The following is a 12,776-nucleotide window of genomic DNA, read 5'->3' as shown; positions in this document are numbered from 1 at the left end:
AAAACAGTATGCAACAGAGATCAACCAAATTACACAATAAAACATTGAACATAATAAAGATATCTTTCCAAAATGTTATATTATCCATTAAATATCAATGACAACATAATAAAGATCTCTTTTCCAAAATGTTATATCCGTTAAATGTCAGTGGCCAAATTAAGAAGGTTTTTTTTATCGCTATACTAGGTCTGAATGCATTTATTGCATTGTTGAAATAATCTCTGAATGCATAATGTGTCTATATATTTTACCATGGTGAATATGTTGTGTTCTGTTAAAACCTGTTCCTCTTAGCATCCTTTCTTTAAATGAATTGACAAATGTTATCCTTATTGATAATTCTATATTATTATACCAGACTGTTTAGTATCTCTCTCTGTTATTTTCAGTTATTGTTACAAGTGTGCATCATTATAACTGGAAACTATAATTTCTTCAATTTATTGACAATAACATTATGTATACCACTTCTTGATGATAAATTCTTTGGTGAACGAGGTAAGTTGTTATAATGTGTTCATTTAAAGATGTACTAAATCTGTTTATTGCATATCTTTCTTCTGGCTTCAAGTGCCATATAAATTTTAATAAGACATTTATTCACATGAATAGTCCATAATCAACTTTAGACCATCGGAGGATTGTGATTTTGAAAGAATTGAAACACAATTAATTTAAAAATGTACAATCAAGACTATGCTATTCTGCAAACAGTCAAAACTTCATTCAGAATGAAGAAATTTGACTGAAATTTTCAATATATTTGTTTTTCATGTTTAAACTATTATAGGGTAACTGTCAGCTCCTTAACTAAATCTTACATGATGTGTCTTTACAGTAATAAATTTTAGTATATCTTCAGGATCACGTTTATCAGGTCTGATAATGCCAAAAAATCCTGATGAACTTTCTCCCCCAATGCAGGGATTGAAGACCGTAGCCTCCAGACTAGCAAGCCAGCGTCTTACCCACTTAGCCACCGTGGCTCCCTCACTGGGATGAGAATTATTCGTGAAGTGTGAGAATGTCATTGATCAGTTATCGTGGAAGTGTTTCTGATATTATGTTTTCTATATATTTTTTTAGAGAGCAGAAAAAAGAAGGGATCATGGTCTGTCCTACGGTTGATTTCAAATATTGTAGCACCCCTGGCAGTTCTTGGTTACCTTGGATACCAGACTATTCGCTTGTTTAGTATTAAATTGAATAATGATAATACAATTGATTCTAAGATAGGTGAGAAATGAGAAACCTTTTAACATGTTCTTCCAAACTCTGTGGGGAAAACCCTAAATGATTGGATTGAATATCCTTGTACTAAAATTTTAGCATGCGGAACAATTTTTTGGGGGGAGGTGGAGGGTCCTAAATTTCCAGATATTGTTCATTGCCTTCTATCTTGGCCACTGAACACTTTTGGAACATTGGGTGTCAAATTCAAACAAGAATCTTCAAGACTAATATTCCAATCTATAGTTCTAGTATCAAGAATTTCACTAATTGTACACAGGTCAAAATTCTATGGAATACAATTACTGCTTATGTGCCCTTATGCATGTATGAGGTTTTGCGCATGTTTTCGCCGCCAAAAAGGAGGTCTTATGGCAAATGTAATGCAAGCATTTCCATGTAACCGGCCAAAAAGCTGTGAAAATTAACACATTGAAAACTGACTTACTACTGAGTGACATTTCGACTAGCCATCTGTAGTCATTATCAGGCATTGAGAATCAATAGTATCAATATTCGTATCCTTAAAACAGACTGTTGTGACGGTATATTGAGCTTAATCAATATTAGATAAAGATAGAGTAGTTTGGGAACCTGAACCCAGAACCCCTGATGCAAAAAATATCAAACAGTCTTGTATGATTATAGATATTCTGGCGGGTTGTTTTGGGTTATTTTGTTTTTCTCCGTTTTAACGGTATCACTAATAAATGTTTAAATGGTATGTATTAATATTTTCAGCTTTTACTGAGAGAGATTTCAGTAAGTGGTTAGAGTTTATTATGCCATATACTATAGGTCTGGGTATAATATCGTTGGGTTATGAGGTATTAATGGTTCTTATCAGGTAAGATTTGTTTAAAAATAATATATAATCAATGTTTCCAATGATAGAAAATAAAATATATGATAAACTGTGTCAAAAGGTACATCTTATTGTAGTGCAAACATGAATATTTGAATTCAGATAGTTTTCAAAGCTGTTCAAACTGATTATTTTTGTTCGTTAATCGATGTGAAATAGTCCATGCCAAGTTCCATGATGATGGTACTTGAATTGGCATAGTCTTAGGTTATTTATTCAGCCAGATGGAAATGTGGTTTTATATTGTTGTTGCACCCATCTGTTCACAATTACTGGACACTCTACAAACTACATTTAGAGATGAAGAATCTTATTTAATTTCAAGAACTTCTTATAGAGTTATGGCCCTTGTATCACTTTGTAGAACCCTGTGAACACAAAAAATATCACCCGGCCTATATGCATTTTATGTGCATTACTGTTATTTAAAATTCTAAAATGGAGAAGTCTATAGCATTTTAACAATTTCCTTTAATACCTTTGGGACTTATGGCCCTATTTATGTGCATTATTTAAATTAGTAAAAAGGAGTAACCTATCACATTTCAACAATTTCTGTTTATTTCTTCTGGTTTAGACGTGCATTAAGGATATGGGACCTGGTTAAAACAATATATTAATAGTTTTGGGGTAGTTGTATAAAAGTAACCTTCCTACATTGTGTTTATCATGCGTAAATATTTTTATTATTTCAGTTGTTTAGTATATGAGAAGAAGATGTTAATGAAATTTTGGTCAGTTTTACAAGCAGTTATATTTGCTAGTTTAGCAGTGGGCATGTTTACACTGAGTTTAGTAAGTATAAACATACTAACATGAAATAGGCTCAACTGTTTTATTAAAAAGGATGGAACAAGTTCTGATGTCATTAGAATTAAAATATATCTGGGGAAGGAAGAAAAGAAAAAGAAACTGTGTTTAACATATTATTTTTCTGAACCAGCCATGCAAATGCAGGCTAGCATATGCTATGCAGTGTGCTATGAGGGAAATTTGGCCCTGACCGCGCCATTAATGACTACCCTTAGTATGATTTCCAACTTTATCATGCTGGGGAGAGAAATAGCACATCCGTTAGTGCCAGTAGGCTAAATCTGTTACCACATGGTGTCATGTTGAATTAGAAACTGTGAGTTAATGTATAATTTGGTACCATAGAGTGTTGGTTATTTCTATAAACTAGAGCAATGAAATATCTGTCACTCACATTATCTCACAACTTAGCTTTTGAACCATAAAGCTTATATATTACTCACACGTCAGATGCAGCTATAGTTTTTCAACCCTACCAAACCAATTCTTGTAATTGTTTAGTATAGTTATATTTGTATGTTATATTGTTTGTATATGTAATATTATTAATGTTAGTCTAGTTAACCAAACCCTGCTTTTAAACTAATGTGTATTTAGTGAAAGTAAAACACAGCTAGATGTGTCTTGTGTAATATTCTAACAGGCATGTGTATTATACGTAAATCATATGTCATCCGCACCATGAATCAGAAGTCACAAGTTATTGTTGAACAATTATAATTCAAACAGCAATTTTCCTGTCGAACATCTTTATACAATAATCGATATATATATAGGGCGAATGCACATATTCAGTTATGCCAGAAGAGTTCGAACTGCACGGATCTAGTCGCTTCTTGAGAGAAATATGGGAAGGCTGTTTGGCAATTAACAGACTATTTTGAGTAGGGTAAAAGTATCAATTTTTTAAGATGGAAGTTACGATTTAACCTGTAATGCAAATGAAAAATAAGATGTATTTTCATCCCATTTTCACTTTTCTGTTCACATTATACAACAATGACTTGCAGATCGCACATATTGTCACATATTATTTTGGAGGTTTCGTTGGTCTTCAATGTTATTTCTACTGTTCTGTAATTCTAATTTATCTCCTTAAAAATATGTCATTTTGTATTTTATTCTACTACAAGCACAGCACATATACTATTCAAAAAAAGTAGGGGATATTTGATTTTGGGGGCATAATACTAAAATATGCAAATGACTACGAAAAAAGTCACTATAGAACCTAACAGAAGAAACATTTCCAGTTACATGTGACGCCCAAACGCACCAATAGCTACCGCATGGAATGCAGGTGATGCTTGGGATCATCATGGGGGTCCAACCCAAGATTTGCACGACTCTGACTTTGAATGTTAGTCATTGTGGCATTGAATTCCAGGGTGGAAACATCAGTTTAATTGTTTTAGTGACCAGAAAACAAATTTTGATATGCGTCGGCTTACCCAAAATGAAAGGTTACGTGCACTTGGCATGCTACAGATCGGCACAACACAGGCGGTTGTGGCGCGGACGATGAATGTTTCTCAGTCTGTCATAAGCAGGCTATGGTCCAGATACCGTGATACACAATCTGTACAGGACAGACCACGCTCAGGTCGACCAAGGGCGACAACTCAAGCCCAGGATCGATTTATCCGTACCTTGGCCTTGAGAAATCGTGTCATCACAGCAAATCAGATCAGCGCTCGTCTTCAAACAGACACTGGTGTGAGAGTGAGTGGCCAGACGATTCGGAATCGACTGCATAGGGGTCACCTTCGCGCCCGACGTCCTCGCGTGATCCCTTGTTTGAGAGATCATCACATTCAGGCAAGACGTCGTTGGTGTAGGGATCGTCAACACGGGGATAATCGACGCTGGAGCAATGTGATGTTTTCAGATGAGTCAAGGTTCACTGTTGATTTTTTGGACAGACGTAGGAGGGTGTGGCGTCGTCGAAACGAGCGCTTCCAAGACGTTAACGTCATCAGACATGATCGATTTGGGGGTGGTTCTGTTATGGTGTGGGGAGGCATCACTGTTGCTGGAAGAACGGCTTTACATGTTGTTGCAGGGCGTGTTACAGGCCAGTACTACCGGGACAACATCTTGGCAGTCCATGTTGTGCTGTTCGCACAACGTCATGGCCGCCGTTTCATCTTCCAGGATGACAACGCAAGATGTCACAGGGCCAGGATCGTTACAGGTTACCTCCAACAACAGAACATCACCACATTACCTTGGCCAGCACCTCTCCCCCATCGAGCATGTCTGGGACATGCTTGGACAGAGGTTACGTCAACGTCAACAACGTCCTGCCAATGTCCAAGAACTTGCTGCTGCGTTGCAACAGGAATGGGACAATCTGGACCAAAATGACCTTAGACGTCTCATTAGGAGTATGCCACGTCGGATCAATGCTTGTTTGGCAAACAGAGGAGGATTTACCCGTTACTGACTTGGTTGTGATGCTGTGGTAACTTTGCTGTTTGACCCCGGGTATCATTTTACCCTTATAATGGTCAGTCTGTGCCTTACTTAGTCTAACGATCATTTGGAATAAATCGATGAATGTGAACTTCATTTCATTTTGTCATTTGTTTCTTCATCAGTTTCATTAGGTGACTTTAATAACACTTAAAAATCAAATATCCCCTACTTTTTTTGAATAGTATATTAACAATCTACTAACTACAGTGAATGCAATAATAAAACTTTACTAAGTCTTGCTTTATAGATCTCCATTGACACATATATTGACTTATTATTGCTAAACGAAAACAAAACAACATGCTGTTAGCAAACAGTAGAGAAAAGCTTTATCACACCAAATTAGTTGAATTTACTTTTAGGAATTTGCTTGTAGAATATAATGTTAAAATTGAAATATTTTTCAATTATGTTATCTTGTAGCAGTATAGATACCACTAATAGTATATTAATCCCTGTATAGTTATAGTATGCTCCCTGCTTACATAATACACCCAGTACTGTACAATATCTAGTGATCATATGCAGATTGTTGGCAGAGGATTATAACTACAGATCTTTTCTGCATACAGTAAGCAGTAGCGTAGCTAGGAAGGGGGCGTGGGGATGGGGCTAGTCTGCCCCACACTGCATTGTTTGGCGGCTGCACTTTTGGTCTACAACATTGGAAAATAATTGTATGTTGGGACAGTAGAAAGATACTATACGTCGGACACAATTATTTTTCCCATAAAAAACCCAACTTAGAGTTAGACATACCTGACATTAAAATTGTGTTGTTATTTCATCAAGGGAAGGGAGATCACTCGGGGCAGCACAAAGCCTAGCTATACTACTGTATATAAGGCATAGATTGAAACATTATAATTAGTTTCCCTTTTAAACCATATAATTAATAATCTCAATGATCTGCAAATGATGGATATTCATGCACGTGGAATTTGGCATGTATGCTGTGGGTGTGTTGGAAAGTCTTTTATTATTAAAATATTGCCTTATTTATACATGTAGGTACCACATTCAGTGGTGCACAAACCTTCCCAGAAAGCACTATGGCCATCTTTATTGGACTATCATGCTATAACACACAGGTACCATATAACATCATCATATGGCTTATTTCGAAGGTATATTTTTATATTCTCGTTTCAGTCACCTGTTTATTTTAAATAATAGTTTTTAATTATGCATGCTTTTATATTTAGTTATACATTCATATATGTCTTGCATGATTATTGGTTCTTATTCTAAATGTATTTATTAAAAAATACCTATCATGGATGAAATTGGTTGAAATTTTTCATCATTTTAGGGATATCCATAGATTGAAGCAATAAATGATGGAAAAAAAAGTAGCCAGTAAGGCCACAGCGGTTTAAACTTTTGCTCTTCATGAACATCTGTTAAAATTTTGCTTCTTATTTCCTGGGAAAAAAATAGTTTAAAAACAAGAAGTACTTTAGCTTTCTCCAAGAATTTTAATTCCAGACTAATACATTTTGAATTTTAGACTAAAGAATTGTTCATTTATCCAGACCCCAAAGAATAAAATATTTATTTGCTTTGGCCTAGTAAAATCAGATCATTTAAATTGATGTTTATCATTGATGATGGGCTATTTTTGATAATGGAGTTATGGAGATGTTATTAAATGTTTTCTGTGTAGCTTTGGTGGCTGGATTCCAATTTATGTTTTTGCATGTTTTTTGTATTAACCCTTGCTTACATACATATGATATAATACAGGTATACCATTCTAGATGTGTGAGCAATTATTTAAAATATTAATTTTAACCACTACCAGTATTATTGTGGATTTGGTTCCAGTGTCCAAAATACATTTTGTGACAACCATTTCCTTTTGATCGTTGATCGCTTGTTAACATACATAACATAAGATCAGGGCCCTTATTCACGAAAACTTAAACTAAGATACAATTGAAATTTTAAGAAATACTGCAATTCGATTGGCTGACCAATATGCAAATTGGATATATGCAAATTGATTTCCCTGGTCAGCCAATCGAATTGCAGTATTTCTTAAAATTTTGATTGTAACTTAGTTTAAGTTTTCGTGAATAAGGGCCCAGGCCTGTATGTTATTACTCAGGTTTATCTCAACGGATAATATTCTTATGGATAAATAATATATTCTTCAATGAATGAGTTGGAAAGCTGAGTTGAATGCAACACCTTAAATTGTTTGAATTTTTGCTGTTTAGATATTCGGCACTGAGTGATAACATGAGGTCATGACCTTGTTCTTGTCTGCTTTGGTATTCAGAGGGAACAGTCAAGTCAGTTTGTTTTGATACTTTTAAAAAGAGAAGTGTCCTTCTTCCAATTTATTGGCCTTTTAAAAAGAAAACTATTCTGTAAAGTATTGATTGTAATTGGTCAACTCCAGATTTACCTACCAATCAAAACCTGTGATTCAGAAAACTCCACAGAATCTTTTGGGAGGTTTTAATTATTCAGACATTTGATTGGGTGTCTAATCAGAGTCAAATATACAATGATGTTATTGTCACTTTTGTTAAACATGTTTTTGACATCTGAATAAATAGAACAAAAATAATATCTGGACTTTATTAGATTGTAGACAAAAACTATCTCAAGTGGCCCCTATTTGTCTTAAATTGGAAGATGACAAAATAGACTGTTCTCTTTATCAAAACAAGTTGTCTACTAGGCTTGTGATGTGTGTGTTGTGTGGTTCTATAGGTTGTATGGTATATTTCCAGGTTCCCCATAGCCGATTAGATGGTAAAACACACAGTTTATTATGGCCATCAGTCCATACATGGCATAAAAAACTTGATACTTTTAGAATTACTGATTCCTATGGTCTCTTCAGAGTGTAAGCTATTCTATATTTTTGTTTTCGTTAAAGATATAGTCTTTTTTTACTTCTTCTTAGTCAATTCCTCCTTGATATTTATGGATTATTTTATTTATTTGGTGAGGGAGGGTGGGGGGGGGGGAAATACACTAAGACCTCACTATAATGCTGTTTCTTATAAGGCAAGTTTCCTACAAGGTGGGTGTCAGCATAAATTTTAACAGTGTTATAGGGAGGTCCTTGTGTATAATGTATAAGGGTATCAATGTAAAACATGAATGTATAGTCGTGAGGGTCCAACATCCATGTTAAAGTGAAGCCCTTGTGTATACTACAGGCATATTTCAGTCAGTACCAACTAAGTATGGAAGATTGCATCTTGAATGAACTATTATATTTATTCTATTTTTTATAAACTCAAGCAATATACATGTATGTGTGGTTTATTTTTTGGATTTTTCCTGAGCTCTTATTTTTTGTTAATATATTTTTTTTAGATTAGAAACTAATTAAAGTATATTTTGTGTGTATATTTGGCTTGACAATTTGCTTACGGCCAATAGAAATACACTAATAATGCTTGTCTGTGTGTTTGAGTTAAATTTGAGTACCTATGTTATATATATGTAACTTATAAATGACACATGCTAGCCATGTACTTAGTGATATTAATATTAACATTTTGATTTTTATCCTAAGAGAATAAAATATTTTGTTAAATATTATAAATATAAACATACAGTTTAGACTTATCTGTGCTGCGGTAGATCGATCATTGTAAGAGTACATGACATTAACGATACATTATGTTTAAGAGCCAAATCTGCCTATTGTAGGTCTTTCTTTTGGCCTCGAATGTTATATAAATTATTAAATAGACATTTATTCACATGACATTTATTCACATAAACTATCTAGACCATTGGATGGTTGTGATTTTGAATGGATTGAAACTTGATTCCCATTTTATAATTTAATTTAACATGGATAATCAAGACTTTGTTTATTATCATAACAACAGTAGCAATGAACATTGAGACTAAGCTATTCTTCAAACATTCATAACTTAGCTCAGAATGATGTAATTTGACTGATATTTTAATATATTCCTTTATCATTATCTATGTTTAAACTATTACAGCAAGAACTGTCAGCTATTCATCTATATCTTACATAATCTTAAATGGTTTTGTAATCCTAATGATTTTATATCAAATACCAGCCGGACACTCCAGCCATTAGCCATTGGGGCACATGCTTGGACCAAAGTGCCCTATGGTGCTAGTTCAATGACCAAATGATCCCCACCCTGGCTGAGTATCAAAGGCTTGTGTCCTGGCATAAGACACTTTATCTTATTCCAGTCTATCAGGCTGTAATCTGGTATAGTGGGATAGTGATAAGTAATATTTGTAATTGGGCAACTGTAGGAAAGTACAATGTAAATTTATTGTAACGTAAATTAATGATTCAGGGGAAGTAATTAGATGATGGTAGGTTCTGTGATAGATAGTGTAGGAGAACCAAATAACACATAGAAACAACAGAAACCAATATGACAAACCCATGGACATTTTAAACAATAAACAACAAAAGTACTATTAAATCATGTACACGGAGTTGGACGAAAGTGGTTAAAACTACATATATGTGCTTTTCAATAAATGTTTCGTGTAGATATGTTTCTAAAGCCTGTCAAAAATGTTTATATTTTATTACTTGTATTGTACAGTAAATATTTCATGTATTGTTTATGTTGTTATATAGAATGACAGGGGTCAAAGGTCGACCAGAAGTTATTATAGAGGGTAGTAATGATTTAGATAAAGATTGGAAAGAATACCACTTTCTTTATAAACCAGGAAATGTGTCAGCACCTCTTCCTTTTGTAGGTGAGTAGAAATAAATCACATTTTAAACCATCTACAGACAGAATGACTTATTTGTTACTGTTGCTATGCAGGGAGAAAGACAGAATGACTTACTTGTTACTAGAAGAATGGCTTATCTTTTATAGGGAGAATGACTTAACTTTTATAGGGAGAAAGACGTATCTTTTAATAAAGAGAGAATGACATACCTTTCATAGACAGAATGACTTATCTTTTAATATAGAGAGAATGGCTTAACTTCTATAGGGAGAATGACTTATCTTTTATAGAGAGAATGACTTATCTTTTATAGGGAGAAAGACGTATCTTTTAATAAAGAGAGAATGACATACCTTTCATAGACAGAATGACTTATCTTTTAATATAGAGAGAATGGCTTAACTTCTATAGGGAGTATGACTTATCTTTTATAGAGAGAATGACTTATCTTTTATAGGGAGAATGACTTATCTTTTATAGAGAGAGAATGGCTTAACTTCTATAGGGAGAATGACTTATCTTTTATAGAGAGAATGACTTATCTTTTATAGGGAGAAAGACGTATCTTTTAATAAAGAGAGAATGACATACCTTTCATAGACAGAATGACTTATCTTTTAATATAGAGAGAATGGCTTAACTTCTATAGGGAGTATGACTTATCTTTTATAGAGAGAATGACTTATCTTTTATAGGGAGAATGACTTATCTTTTATAGAGAGAATGACTTAACTTTCATAGACAGAATGACTTACCTGATAATATCTGTTAAACCTGCTTTCTCCTCCACCTTCTACTGTCGGAAATTTTCTAAAGTAATTTGAAAACTCATACAGTCTATTATGATACTGAGACTTTGTAGCACCTTGAAAAAAAACATATTATGACGCTTAGACTTTGTAGCGTCTTGGAACTAGCATGGAACTGTGCGCAGGATAAATGTACATATTATTAGAAGGGTGATCACATATTTTGGATAGTGAGATGTTGAGTTATATAAATAAATTCATATTATCTATTTCAGCTCCTCATCAACCACGTTTAGACTGGCAGATGTGGTTCGCAGCTTTAGGTAGTTACCAGAATAATCCTTGGTTTGTTAATCTCATATATCGTCTTTTAACCAATCAGAAAGAAGTACTTGAACTGATGCACAAAAATCCCTTTCCCGTTAACCCTCCAAAATATATCCGGGCCACCATGTATCATTATTATTTTACCAGCAGTGATACCAAAAATAAGTTGTAAGTATATTCATTAGTTTATTCTATATATCTGGGTTGGTCAAATATTATCCTTGCTGTGTATCTGGGTTGACCATCCATTACTTTTTATGTAATATTATTCATCCGACTTTAGTCAGATGTGCCATGTATGTAACTTCACAGATTAAAGGAGCTAACTCGCTAATATTTGGAACCTAGAAATAGACACAAATGTGTCACAACGCATATAATAATGTAATATGAAAGTGTAATGTATATAACTGATTTACATTCAATCGTTTCTGTTTTTATTGTAATTTCTAATCAGTTATGTTCGGCGAAATATGCCAAAAATTTCAATCATATGGCAATCTCTAGGGTCTGGTTATTCCAGTCTACACTGATAGTACTTATTGCGCATGCTGTCCAGATAAGAATATAAGGCCACCGTTTGACATGACTTGTGGAATTTGTCTAGCCTTGTTCTTCGAGTCCCTTGTTACAAATGGCACTGAAATGCATTATGGAACACGATTCGTGTACCAATTCTAAAATGTTTATTTTGTCTTAAATATTGGATATCAGAAGCCCATCTTTCCCCGGTAAGATCACAACATCAATGTTGATTTAAATTGACAAATAATTCATGCTTTGAATGTCGAAGACTTTGGATGATATTTAGTTAGACACTTAGCTACTTTAATCTAAGATATTTCAGAACATGTAAGATGTTAGAAAGTAATAATAGAAACTAAAGGAAATATTAATAATTAGACTGATTGGGAATAATCTATGTAAAATCATCTTTTATTAACCCGTAAAATAAATGGTAGTGTTGATTATATTGTGTTTATTTTATTTTTGTCAGATTTTCTAAAAGAAATTGGTGGAGTAGGAAAAAGATGACTGAATATATATCTGTTCTATCTAAAGATGAACCAACCATGTTAAAATATTTACAACATGAAAGAATAATTGGAGTAAGTTTGAGTTGATTTACTATAGTCCAACAGTCAAATTTAATGTACATTATTATAAGTCATCATAAAAGAGCTAAATCTCTTTGATTTACTATAGTCTGACAGTAAAAATGGAGTGTATACAAGTCAACATTAAGGTACTAAACCTCTTTGATTTACGTCAAAATAAAGTGTTGAATTGCCTTTATATGATGTGTTACTCTAATCAGTGATGGGGCATGTATATGATTAAATATTGGTTTCAAAATATTCAACATACATTATGCAAGAGCTAAATTTGCCAATTGCAGGTCTTTCTTTAGGCCTGAAATGTTATATAAACTATTAATTAGACATTTATTAACATAAAAAGACCTTAATCAACACTCAATGACATCTTATGTGTCTGATTTTCACTGGATTTGAATCCGATCTACTGCTCAATGCTCATTGATGATTAAATCCAAAAATGGATAATCAAGACTATGTTTTAGTAATGATGATCAAGGC

At 33.6% G+C, this 12,776-nt stretch overlaps 1 protein-coding gene across 2 annotated transcripts in view; it reads left to right on the top strand.

The window, feature by feature from the left end:
* LOC126823424 (lipase maturation factor 2) overlaps positions 1 to 12,776 on the top strand; it is a 30,985-nt gene that overhangs the window by 15,523 nt on the left and 2,686 nt on the right. Inside the window, exons 7-14 of one of the 2 annotated variants that reach the window (XM_050552261.1) lie at positions 393 to 501; positions 1,090 to 1,239; positions 1,975 to 2,080; positions 2,794 to 2,893; positions 8,134 to 8,249; positions 9,999 to 10,123; positions 11,127 to 11,346; positions 12,176 to 12,287. In XM_050552261.1, the coding sequence (XP_050408218.1) occupies positions 393 to 501; positions 1,090 to 1,239; positions 1,975 to 2,080; positions 2,794 to 2,893; positions 8,134 to 8,249; positions 9,999 to 10,123; positions 11,127 to 11,346; positions 12,176 to 12,287 (1,038 nt within the window). Of the gene's footprint in view, positions 1 to 392; positions 502 to 1,089; positions 1,240 to 1,974; positions 2,081 to 2,793; positions 2,894 to 6,400; positions 6,517 to 8,133; positions 8,250 to 9,998; positions 10,124 to 11,126; positions 11,347 to 12,175; positions 12,288 to 12,776 lie in introns of both variants that reach the window. The other variant, XM_050552260.1, reaches the window with a different exon arrangement.

Source organism: Patella vulgata, chromosome 6, assembly GCF_932274485.2.
Source record: "Patella vulgata chromosome 6, xgPatVulg1.2, whole genome shotgun sequence".
Taxonomy (NCBI): Eukaryota; Metazoa; Mollusca; class Gastropoda; family Patellidae; genus Patella; species Patella vulgata.
Note: the sequence above shows the minus strand (reverse complement) of the source record. Positions and strands in the feature narration are given on the sequence as shown.